The sequence below is a fragment of the Sparus aurata genome, chromosome 11 (genome assembly GCF_900880675.1).
Source record: "Sparus aurata chromosome 11, fSpaAur1.1, whole genome shotgun sequence".
Taxonomy (NCBI): domain Eukaryota; kingdom Metazoa; phylum Chordata; class Actinopteri; order Spariformes; family Sparidae; genus Sparus; species Sparus aurata.
Window position 1 is genome coordinate 30806692 of NC_044197.1, and position 13496 is coordinate 30820187.

General features: G+C 41.6%; 1 protein-coding gene across 1 annotated transcript in view; it reads left to right on the top strand.

Moving 5' to 3' along the window:
• Positions 1-10139: 10139 nt before the first annotated feature.
• dspb (desmoplakin b) overlaps positions 10140-13496 on the top strand; it is a 30815-nt gene continuing 27458 nt past the window's right edge. The window contains exons 1-2 of the mRNA XM_030433512.1: positions 10140-10173; positions 10889-11461. Coding sequence (XP_030289372.1) covers positions 11160-11461 — 302 coding nt within the window. The 5' untranslated portion in view covers positions 10140-10173; positions 10889-11159. The remainder of the gene's footprint in view (positions 10174-10888; positions 11462-13496) is intronic.

A 13496-nucleotide genomic window follows, 5' to 3' on the forward strand; every position in this document is an offset into this window, starting at 1 on the left:
CATGTTGAGACGTTTCTATTCTAGAAGATAACACCTTAGTAATCCCTCAGCAGGGAAATTCGTGTGTCACATCAGCCTTAGAGTCATTGGCAGAGAGAGAAGAACAAACAGTGACTTAAACAGTGAGTTAAAGATAATGTAAAACCGAACAAGCGAGACAAAGATAAAATTATGAAATGATGGAAGTGAAAACTGTAATTATAATGATATAATGGTGATGATGATAATGACTAACAATAATTATTATAATACTAATAAGGAGCAAATGTAACAAAGTCCAAATTCGACTACGATTCCAACCTGTTCATCATTTAAGGAAAATACAGTAATTTGCTCTATTTCCGAGAGTTGGATCAAAAGATAAACACAAATTGTGTGTAGTTGTGTACAGTGTTACAGCTAGGAGGAGGCCATAAGCCTAGCTTAGCATAATGACTAGAAGGAGGGGGGAAAATTAGCCTGCCTCGGTCCAAAGTTCAAAAACACTCACCAGCGCCTTTAAACCTCAGTAATGAACACATAATACTGTTACTCATCTGCTTGGTCTGTACAGAAACAGAAATGTAAATATGGCAATTGTGTCCAGTATTAGCATCTAGCGGAGAGGTTGTAGACTGCAACTAGTCACATCTATGTCCAAAGCTGTCAGTGCCAGAAAAACTCACTGGCTTGTTTGTGAATGTTTTAAAGAAATACAATCATCTTCGGAGGCACTAAATCCAGGATGCAGAGACGGTCTCCCTGCCTGCAAAATAGCCCCAGGGGGAACTTCAAGTCCTGACTTCAACTTGGCTAAATCCTCAATAAAGAAAAGGTAACAGCAGCTAGCTTGTTTCGGTTCGTAACATAATGCCAGAGGGAATCAAATGAGACACACCTCTACTTTGAATAAGATTACAGAAGTCTCTAGATTTGAACATCATTGGAAACATTTGGAAAAGTGTAAGTACACAGCTCAACAAAATGTAACAATGTTCTAGTTGTTTTTTTTATTTTGACATTTGGATGCAGAAATATGCCATCTTTAAGTTACATCACAGATAATCTCTCTAGCTCTGCTGACAGGCCTGGAGTGAAAGCATTCCTGTGTATAGGAGGAGGTGGAGCAGCATCGTTTGTCTTCATGAGACCAGTGACCCAGATTGGTTCAGGTGTCATGTGACAGCTCTCTGACGGCCCCTCCCTCCCATTCACCCTCTCCCCCCTGCCCCCCTGCCCGAGCTCTGGCTCCATACCCCCAGGAGGCATATCCATGTCACCTGCTGCACAGGTACACTCCTGTCACAGGATCAGGCAGCGACAACAGCCCTCAGTCTTACTGCCTCACCAGACAGAATAATACACAGTGGACACCTACAGTATATTCTCATTTGTAAGAGCTCCTGTAGGTAGACCTTCTGGCAATTTCATCTCTAATATCATAAAACTTGATAAGGAAAATGCAGCCATGTTAAAACTGAGCACAGAGCTGCTCTCAGTTTCGCTGCACAGTCACCTCTTTCACCTTTGATGCAAAGTCCCCCAGGCGATGAATGAGTCTTTCTCTTGTCCTTCCTTATATGATCACACACTCTCTCACACATACCTGCACAGGTGGAAACACGAGGAAAACAGTTCTTTCTCTCTTTCTCCTCATACCCCATGATTCAGTGTGCACTATTAAAAATGTATGACTACCTAAGCCTCTAGAATAGAAGTACCGACTCTTCCCATTATATGACTGTGACTCTCTGTCCAACAGTAGTGTGTGTGTGTGTGTGCCTGCGTGCGTGCGTGTGTGCGTGCGTGCATGCTCCCGACTCCACCCTATATAACCTCAGCTGCAAAGTCTAACGTTTGTGCAAATAGGCTGTGTTTACAAAACAAATCCAAATATCCAAATGATGAGAGCAACTTCAGTATTCACAAGACCCTCAATTAGCAGAGTAAAATAAAAAACATATGAGTCACATATAAAGAAGAGTTTGCTCAGTAGCAACAGTAGAAGGTTCTACATGTCGTTGCAGCTGCAAGAACTTGTTTTCTTATTTTCCCTCTGTGTCATTTATATGATTGATAGTGAGTATTTATTTCTCAGTTTAAGCCTGAAAGCAATGAGGTCCATCTGTCCTCCACAGAAGAGGCCCACTCTCCCTGTCCCAGTTGCCCTTCTCACTAGTTTTTGGATTCAGTTGCTGTTTGGATTTTGGATCCAGTTTCAAGCTCGTAAAGATACCCCAATCCATTCATCTTGTTGAATAATACATCTCTTTATTCTTTCTCTTTTTTGTTTGCAATGAATAATGCGCAACATTCACACAACTGTTCAGATAAATAGTGAATATTGCATTTGATGCCAAATTATCAGGAAGGCATTAATAATCTTGCACTTTTTGTTGCAAAGTTTGTTACGTTTTTTTCTCGCCAACTCTTCAAATCACAAGATTTGTAAGGGCCCAATGTGGTTGCTAGTTCAATGATTGGCAGGTCATGAGAGCCCAAACACCTAGTTTACATTACAGTAAACCACATGGAAACCAGACAGCATGTAATCCATTCTGCCTGTTGTTGTGGCTTCTTCTTCTTCTTCTTCTTCTTCTTCATCTTGTTCTTCTTGTGTCGCAGGTGATGTCAGTTGCGTAGGCGGTCCTTTAATGTGGCACAGGACACGTGTGTTCACACTACTCGAAAAATTTAATCACCATTTGTTTGAGTAGTGTGATCGCTATGTACAGTACACTTTCTTGGCCCTGACACAGTTGGAAGAGGCGTGCAAGCACAAGCACGGGTATGCAATGTCAAAATCTATGTACAAGAGGTGACCAGGCTCAGTCAGGGGTTTGGGCCAGGCCAGCAGGGGGACAGGGAAAGGGACAATCGGACTTAAAGCTGTCCACTTGTGATTGGATCACTCAGGACGATCGTTGATACGAAATGTTAACAGCCCCTGAGTGACACCACTGTTGGTAATTGATAAGATTACATGCAGCTTCTTCTGCAGCCACAAAAAGCATTATACCTTTATTTCACGTAAGTGTTAGTACACCCTAAGACTTACAAAACACTTAAAGTGTAAAATTGGTGGAGTTACCCTTTAAGTGTTTGCAGCAGCAAATTCTTGTAGTCAGTTCTGTAATGAACAGGTTGATAAACGGTGGTGTGCTTACATGTGTTTTCCCTCTGATTGCCAGTTGATGGTCACCTGAACCTGACAAAAAAAGCAACAAAAAAGCACTTTATGCTAAACAATTAAAGAAAATAACCTGCTGACTGATACTCCTTATATGTGGAGGTAATTGCTTTTGAGCTTGTTCTCTGTGCACCACCTGCTTGTGCAGGTGCTGACATGGATGTCACCTTGACGTGCCATTAGCCTCGGGGATGTTGAGCATAGAAGACACAGAAGGGCCGCGCCCCTGCATGAGTGCATAACCGGCTCTGCTTTCTGTTCACTGTGTGAACCGTATGTTAATATTGTAGTAATAAGCCTGACAGTGACTTGATGTGTTTGGATTATCGTGTGAACTACAATGCTCTTAATCACCAGGTCTTCTTCTCACATTACTGGCTGGATCCCAGCTATGACTGGTGTGGTGATCACCAGATCAAAAGACATCTGGAACTTTGGGATAAGTTTGGTGAATTTGGTGAGAGCTTCTAACAGAATTGAAGTTTCATGACAAAACAATGGAATCCAATCAGAAAGATGGCTTTCTTTATGTTTTTATGTCATATTAGTCCTGAGAACAGTGTTAGACAAGCAGCTACACCCTGAACACCGGCTGTTATCCTTATTACTCATCAACACTATAAATACTTATCTAGTGACTGAAAACTTTCCCTAGACAGACACGCACACACACACACACACACACACACACACACACACACACACACACACGCATTGTTCATGTAGGGTGAAGATGCCAAGGATCCGACATGATAAGACGGCCTCTCCGACGCAGAACAAACAAAGCATAACAATTTAAAATCTCCTCCTCATACAGGAGATTCTGTCTGTACTTGCAGGGATGTGGTCTGAGTCAGCACAGAAATGCTAACATGAGACAGTTGTGTCTGCGTGTATGTTTTATGGAAAAGGGGTTTCACTTGATGGCAGGATTAATAAAAAGCAACCCGCCCTTGATTTCAGCAAATCATGGGTGTGTTCATGGGTGTGGAGCTCGTATTCGCCAAGGAGCGCCCCTCAGATCACCTGCGGGCCAAGGTGGAGGTGATCTCAGGACGCTGAACATATTAATGTGAACCTAAATAGTTGTAACGGCTTAAGGAGATCAAGAACAGGTTCATACTGTTCACTTTTCTTCTTTTTTTAAAACCAAAGCATGCACACAACTCTGAGGCTGACACTTATTGAAGTCCATGAAGTTATGCATACATCATCTACTGTCAGATTAGACATCTCACATCACTGATGTCCCCAATGTACCTCTGGAGATGATACCAGTGATGTTCTGTTTAATCACCCGCTGTATAGCTGTAAAAACTGACAAGTATTTGGCTCTGGAAAGAAACGTTTCTGTAAGAGTCAGATCCTTTTTATGCACTTTTCTATTTAAACTGTTCACCTGCTCCACCTGTTCCACTGATGTAGTCAGAGGTGTGTGTGTTTGACTCCTTCTTTCTAAAATCAACAATCAGCAACTTGGTTTTGCTGACGTTGGGCAGTAGATGTTCTCTCTGCATCACTCTGCAACACTGTTGATTTCCTCACGACATGAACTCTCGCTGTTGTTTATTATACGGTTGATGATGGCGGTCAACGATAGAGTTCCCTTGATGTCTGGGAGTTCAGTCATGGGTTTACCGTGTGGACATGAAAGGGCTGAGCACACAACCCTGGAAAAGTGTTCCTGCAAACCACAGACATGCTTTACATTCATCTATATTACAACTTTATGGTTCTTTAGGTGCAATTTATTGAATGTTATGTTGTGACAACATTTTGCGCTGGGTAATTGTAGGGACTTGGTTGGGGGTTGGAAAACATCATGTTTTTGTTGTCAGGAACACCTCTGAAATTAGTCCAGTGTCATTAATGATATTGTCACCGACACGGTGGGAAAATGTCAAGATGTTCATGAAGTATCCAGTGATCTCACGCTTACAAATGTTGACACGGTGTCTCAAACAGTGGTCTCTTGGTGCCACCCCAGTAACTCCGCCATTCGCAGCATGTTATCTCGTTCCCTGACTTCTGTCAAGCTGTCCTGTCAATAAAGCCATGAAAAGGCCCCCCAAAAAACTTTTTAAAAAAAAAACTAAAATAAACATCATTGGTCTCTAGCTTGGCAACCACTGACCTCTAAATCACTTTTCTAAAACTACGATAGCCGACACATCAGTAAACATCTGGCAAAATTAGCATTCATAAGGACTCATTTTTGTGTCCGACTGATGAATAATACACTCTGGCTCTTTAGCTGTTGCCAGAAGCTAGTTGCAAACTTTGTCTGCTGTTTGTTGCTGTGCTGGCAGTGATCGGTGGGTTTGATCTAGCTTGTTCGCTAAAACCAGCCAAGAGTTGCATTAAAGTCTCTGTGGGTTTGTTGACCTCTTTGACATAACTGGCACTCATTAAAATGTCCTCTAATCATTGATATCCCTTAAAGAAAACAACATAACTGAATGTAACCTAGGGAGGGTTGGGTTAATTCTGTGCAGGTGCAGTGACAGTCACAGCAACAGTAACAGCGAGCCAGTGAATGAAGGTAAGAACTGAACTCTCTTTACTCTCGCTGCAGCATTCTGGACCAGTGATATCAAACAATAGCAAGTTCAAGTACTTAAGATTGAAAGATATGAAGGCGAGAATGACTTTCTTAAGTGCCCGATCAAGGAAATGATCAAGATTTCCTTGTTAATTGTATTCTAGTTCTGGATTAAGCACAAAAAGATTTATTATTTTTGTGCTCCACAGTATTTCCATTTCCTCTCCAGGAGCCTGTCAAACAAGAGAGCTTCTGCACATCTTTCACACTCCCTACGATATGTCGGGCAACCTTACAAACCCATTAAAGTGTGCAAGCCTTATCCTGCCTCCAGTAATCAGGAATAAAAGGAGATGGGTGAGGGTGAGAACGCTGGGACTACGCCTCAGAAGCACACCCTAGAATTATTCAACTCACTCAGCCAGAGGACAAAAAGGACTCACATATAAATACAATGTAAAAGTGTTGAATTCAGCGATTAGTTTTAAAAGGCTTTTGTGCAGCAGATTAAATATGCAGAAGACGGTGACAATCCCCTTCCTCTTCTTAATCAAGTTTTTCCTCTGAAGTGTAATTAACCCACTGAAACATGCTCATGCAGAGTTCAACTTCAGCACTGCATCATTTTTAAATGACAGCAGAGCTTTCAGAGCTGCAAATTAGGACACAAATCTAGTTTTCAAAAAAAGGAGGACCAGCAGTGGAATGCAGTTATGGCAAAAGGTGTTTATCTGTGTGAGTTAAAAGGTACAGGCAAAGGCGTGTCCTTGAATGTAATTCGCCACAGGGAATACCTTGATGGTAACATGGACATTTTTTCCCCTGAGAAAAATGTTACGGCAGTTTATTAGATCTGTGAATCACTCACAGGGAGCGCACAAAAGCTCAGAGGCTGAGTCGATACTAATGAAAATGGAGAGTCTGTGAGCAGAGCTGCTGGCTTCAGCGTCAAATCCCAAAATATGTGGTAGAAATTCTTCAGCAACCAAGTCTACAATTATAAGTGAGTTCATGGAAAACAGCTGTTTGCAATAAATCAGAAAGTGCTAAACAAATTCCATAATACAGCCCTTAATTCATGCTTCTCTCTCCTACTTTCAGACCTGTGTGCACACACACATAACTGCCAATCCCACACACTTACAAACACACACACGCTAAATTCCTCAATAGCTGCTGAGTTTATTGGGTGACAGAGGATTCAAGCTCTTGTTAATCACATGTTCTTATTATCACCCTCATAGTTTATTACTATTATTATTATTATTATTATTACTTTATATGTGCTGGTGAACTGTGTCAGGTCAAAGTCAGGGAAATGCTGAGCTGCTACTATGCCAATAAGGCATGCTTGTGACGCATAAGACATGATGGGTCTTGACTCAAAACCTGCAAATGCAGCGTGCAGTTTCTGTCTGACTTTCCTTGCTCTTCTTCCATCTGTTAATTGTTAATTCTGTGTAATCTTTGCTGCTGATTTGAGATTCTGCTCAACTGAAAACAAGACTGAAGTGTTTTCTGCCGTGTGAGCAGCTCTGGCTGTTGTTAAGCACAGCTACACTTACACTACACTTTCATTCAGTGGCTAACATCAGCAACATTGTCCCAGTGATGATGTTAATATGCTGATGTTTGTCTACACCAAGAGGTTTAACAACTGAATGACAGAATGTTTTAATTTCATGTCCGGTCAGCCACATGACATCTATAAAGACACATTACACTGACACTTGCAGCAAACCACACACTCCAACATGTTTAAAGGAGAAGTTCAACGAAACATAAAAAATCCGTCCATTCTGATGTGATGTCAGGTAGTCTGCAAAGCATTTCTAGAGCTTCACAGTCATCCCATCTGAAGTGAATGCACAAGCTGGACTGTGAACCAAAGGTGTAAATAATGGCACATTAAAATTCATTTAGTATGATTTGTGAGTTAAATGTCGCTAACGTTAGGCTTTTGAAAAGTGATAGGGACAGAATTATAACTTGTGGGCACACATCCCCAGTGTAACTGACAACATTTAAAACATGTTTTTACCTTTATTTATTCAGGGAGGGTTCACTGAGAGAAACACTCTCTTTTTCATGGAAACAACCTGATCACATTCACACTTGGAGGCCGCTCAGTACAACCACAGTCTGATCTGCAGCCACTAAGCACCCAGATCTATTCTGCCTGTCTGGGGATTTAAACTGGTGACCCTCCAGTCTAACCTTTAGGCCACCACTGCCCCCATCAACATCATCGACATCATCCAGTAGCACAAATCCTCCACATCATATAAACATCTGAAGAACTTTGCCCAAATAATAATTTCAGATGATGAAATCCAACAGACAACATGACGCAATACACAAATCAAAACAAACAAAATGAAAACTTCATTGACATCCAGTTGTACCAAACACTGTATATTTGATCGAGGTCATAAATCAGTAGTCTGCAGTCCATAAAAGAGTCAGAGGAATGTATCTCTGATGTTACTTGCCTCGTTTGTTATACTGGATAACGGATAGTCATTAGTTTTGCAGGTATTTGGTGATAGAATTTTGACCTGACGGTGGCGCTAGCTGAACAGAGGATCACCAAAGCTCTTAGAAATCATCCTGAGGAGAACATGAATGTTTGGAGAAGTGTTAACGCGTGAGTGGTTAAAATATTGTAGTGGTGGGCCGACTGGTATTGCCATTCATAGAGCTCAGTATGCTGCGAGCGTGACCTAAAAAAAGATCACAGCAACATCACACTGCTGTTTACAGAGAGGACATTTGCATATGCCAGATAGATAATTAGGGGATGAGCTTGTGAATGTGTGTGTGTTCGTACTCTACACTTGTGTAGTATGACTCTGAAGTCTGCGGCTGTCAACTCAACAGATTTTTTTAGCATCGTTTGGCTGAAGTTTGCCGTACAGCCAGCTGATTCCAAGCTGCATTAGAAGGTCCCAACACCTGCAGACACACAGACGTGAGCTTTCTGTGATGAAGAATGTTTAAGGATGTGAAATCACTTAAATTCTCAGTTAGGACGCACTTGTTTCCGTTTGCATGGGACATACTCATGATTCAGGATGATGAATTACATAACTGATTACATCACAACAGATTCATATCAAGTAAAGTCAGCACATGATGCACACGATGCCTGTGAATTATACTGTACATTGTCAGTGTAACTCTGCACAAAATGTGAGCAAAATAAGTGGGACATGTCTGGAAAAAAAGCAGTAATCAGCTATCAATCCGAGCCATTTTCAAAAATGTATTTTTTGCTTTTCATAATATGTGAACAGTCTTCAAACCGTGATGTGAATTCAAAGTTGCTGTCAATTCCTGTTCAGCTGTCAGACTTGTTTGTCCCGTGAGTCCCACCCATTGGCTGCAGGCGAGTGTTTAAGTAGTGTGAGGGGGTTTTTTTTCGCTCTGCGGAATGACAGAGGGTTGAGACGGGCGTGTTGAGGGAAGGTGTTTGAAAGATGCGAGGAGGAGAGGCCAGAGATGCACCCTGACTGTTGTTTTCATTTGAAATTGGTCAGGTGGATGCATCATCAGGTGGATGCATCATCTGTCACTGCAGCAGTTTGCCTCGAAGCTCTTTAATCTTTGCGGGACTCAGCAACTGCAGACTGCAGATCTTACATAATCTTTTAAGATATCACATGCACTTAAATGGCATAATGACCTTATATATTTTATTTTGAAACATGACTGAATCGAAAATATTGTCTGCATTCTTATGTAGTTATATTTGTATTCTTGTCTTCTTAGCTACCCTGGCAGATAAAAGTTGTGCGTATGGGTGCACACACACGTTCTGCTTCTAGTCTTGTGAGGACGTAAGGCTGTCCAGGTCCTAACACAACAACCCACCTGCAGCATTCTCCTTAACAACTGAAGTGGCTGGAGGCAACCGAGAATAAATACATAAAATGCCTCCATACAGCTCGTCCGGCATAATCCAAATCTCTAGAAGCCCCCAGATGACAGTTTTTTTCAGATGTTATTTACATCGTCTTCTAAGCCAAACTATTCACTGTAGCTACTAAGCTAAACGTTAAATAACATCTTCTCAAATCAGTCTGGGATCTCTTGGCTGAGCTGTATGGAGCCATTTTATTATTTTTTTTCTTGGTTGTTTTACACATCTTAAAACAAGTCTCCAGTTACTTCAGTTATTTAGGAGAATTCTGCAACACTGTTTTACAGAAGAGGATTAGGGCCACGTGTGAATTTTTTTTTCAGTTCCGACTTTAATGTCAGAATTCGGACTTTTTCTCGGAATTCTGAGATTAAAGTCAGAATTCTGAGATTAAAGTCAGAACTAAAAAACAAATTCACATGTGGCCCTAACCCTCTTCCGTACTGTTTTGCTGTGAAGCTCCAGAAATGTTTTGTGGACTATGAAACTTCACCTGACTTTGCATCAGCATGGGGGGAGGAGATAATGACAGAATTTTGGGTGAAAATTTACTTTAAACTTTACAGCCATTTGAATTCAATGAATCGCCCCTTTTGGGCAGTGAGGACCGGATGAAATATTATAACTTGCCACTTTTAAAAAATATCATCAGTCTTTACAATCATCATTTTCTAAAACGCCTTTACTCTCCACTTTCCAAGATTTCCTCAATTTGTGCAATGATCTCATTTATTTCAAACTTTTGAAAATGCATCACTTTCTAAAAAACATTTCCTTTTTCCTTAAAATTGAGCTGCACCATTTACTCAAATAGTGGAGTAGTCAACCAAAACAAATGTGTTGCAAACTTTTGATAGTTGATTAATTGTTTAACACTTGCTGGTGCCAGCTTCTTTAATGTCAGGATTTGCAGCTTTTTCTTTGTCATTCACGGCTTTTAATGAAGAGTTTTTGGGTTTTGAACTGTTGGTTGGACAATTTGAACACGTCACTGTGGGCTCTAAGGAATTGTGATGATCATGTTTTTGACATTTTATTGACTAATCAATTAAAAATGAACATAATCTGCAGATTAGAGTTGTTGCAGCCCCAATCCAATCATATCTTTACTTTCAATCCTGTCTATGAGGATGTAAGGGACCTACTTCTTGCTGAGGTGTCTCCATTTCTTTAGGCTGGATGATGGTGATTTTGTTTGCTGAGCTTGGGAAAGAAAGCATGAATATCTTGTTTGACACCAAGCTTGTCCCCACAGAGACTAAACTGCAGCAGCACATACACTCACCTTGCCTCCAGCTGACTCTGGAGGGGAGTGGCATGGACTGAGGGGAAAGTTTTTGGCTCAGCAGGTTGGGGAGCGACAGAGAGGTGTGGTCACCCGCCTCCAAAAACGAGCCTCCGTTCTGTGTGACTGCAGTCTGCACCAGGAGGAGCGGGGCGGTTAGGTCGAGTCAGAGAGACCAGCTGACTGCTGCACTTCTCCTCCATCCGGTTACTTCCACCAAGTCGCCTTTGACCTCGTCAGGATGAGTATGTACGGGTCTCGGGGGAACCTGAACATGGGCCGCAGGTCCGCGTCCAAAGGTGACCTGACCGGCGGGATGACCCAACATTACGCACGGAGCGAGGTGGTGCATGGAGGCGGTAATGGATACGATCCCTACATGGACGGTTACAACACCTACACCTTCTCTAAGTCCTCCATGGGGGGGATGGCCGGCGGCATGGCGGGAGGCGGAATGTCCGGCATGATGATGAGCAATATGGGCGGCGGGATGTCCGGCGGGACGATGGGCAGTATGGGCGGCGGGATGTCCAAAGGGATGGGGTATGAATTCACTCTCTGCTTCATTTGCTAACTTTGTATGTGCGCAATGCTCGGTGGCACCCATAGGTGGCACCTGTTGCCTGCCTCTGTGGAGCCTCTGTTTTGCCTTCTTTGCGGTCTGAAAAGAGCTGCTATGAAATATTCATCATGACAGCCTCTTTTGTGCCAGTGTTCATTTCACCCCTGCGCACCCGAGCACACACAATAATCCTCAAACCAAACAGCTCTGGCATTTAAAGATCAACCACTCAAGTGCATGAGAACTTTAGCAGGGATCAGAATTACAGGGAAGTCATTTTCTTCTGCAAATTTAACCGCCCCGATCTGTAGAGCCGACCGATCATAAGTCGATGTGCACCGATATAAACCCACATTTTTTAATAGTTATTATGATGTAACAAAAGATGCTTGGGGTCATTTCTAATTTGAAAACACTGCAGTATGTTTAGCCTTTCATTGCACCAACGTTCTTTTATAGAAAACTGTTAAACGTCCTGCACACGTGACATGTCTTTGCCACATGTTGATGAATGTTCTCAGTCGTACAGGTCATGGTTCCAGCTGCTGTATCGTAGACATATTGACGCGTTTCAGTTTCTTGAAGACGTTTCACCTCTCATCCTCTAGGAGGCTTCCTCAATTTTAACTCACTGGTTTGCAGGCTTTTAAACTTTAAACTTTGTCACAAGTAACCATATTGGAGGGATCACTGCAAATAATAGTTGTGTCTTGGCTGAATCTTTTACTTAAAGATATCTACCTAATATCGGCATTGAGCCCAAAAAGCATTGGAGCAACTCTAATCTAGGAGATAATCTGATATTTAAAGAACTTGTGTTTTGTGACTTGATACTCTGAGAAATGATTGTCTCCTGTCTTGAAGGTGTACTCTATAATAAACTCAAGGCTTGAGCTTTGGTGCATCCAGAGTTTGTTTGTTGAAGGAGTGACCACATTGCTTGACTCCTTTGTTACATAATTGATCATGCACAGCGATAACACAACAATGCTGCACTCTAATAAGTGTCTACAAGGCTTGAAACTTGAGGTTTGGCAGATTTCATGATGTTACGTATGAGCTTCATCTCTGCACAGCAGCAGCGTCCCTCCCTGGAGAGAAATGCTGCCGAGTTTGATTTATGTCTCACGCTGAGCTGCTAAGTTCCTGCTGCTGCAACAGCTTAACATTCACTCGTTGTTCCAGAAACATGTGTGTCAGTTTCAGACCTTCCAGTCAGACAGAGGAAATCTGAGTTTGAATGTTATCATGAGGTTTCAGATATTTATGAGCAGGTATTCTTCTGACTGCTGATTATAGTAAAAATGACTGAGTAGTGGTCATAGTAGTCACTAGTATATCATCAGTTTATGATAGATGCGTCATTGTCCTCAGGCTCACTGCAGCTTTGCTTTGTAGTGCTGTGCATTAGTTTTGGGGAAGTTTTGCAGAAATGTTGTTATTGGTAATCCGCTGATTACTAACAAGAAGCTGCAGAACAGAAATGTCAAAGAAAGTCAATGTTTGACTTTGTTTAGAAACAATGTCTTATTTTTTTATACTATATACTCTGAAAATACGTGATGCAAACATGCTAGATTTTGCAAGAATACTTATTTAGTCTGTAGTTCCTTGGCAGGCGTGATAAAGGTTTTATGAGTGTGGCATTAATTCACTTGTTCAGCCTGTACTGGCTTACAAGACACATACAAATTCATATACACCAGCTATACCATGGTGTTCAAAAACAAAGGACACCAGTTAGTATATATGATCATACATTTCTGACTTTGCTATCCGCAATTTAATTCATGGATTACTAAAAAACCATATGCAATAACAGCCTAAACTAGTTATGAAAGTAATTCTTATGAGACTGTGTCATCTGTATTTTTACTGGACTTTGTCAGTTATTAGTGCCTGACTGAAGAAAAAAAATCTCAAAGAAATGTTCAGTGGCATTTAGGGGAGTTATTCAAAAATGAGCGCAATCACTGATTTCAAGAAGATACATCAAACAATGCCAATATTGACTTA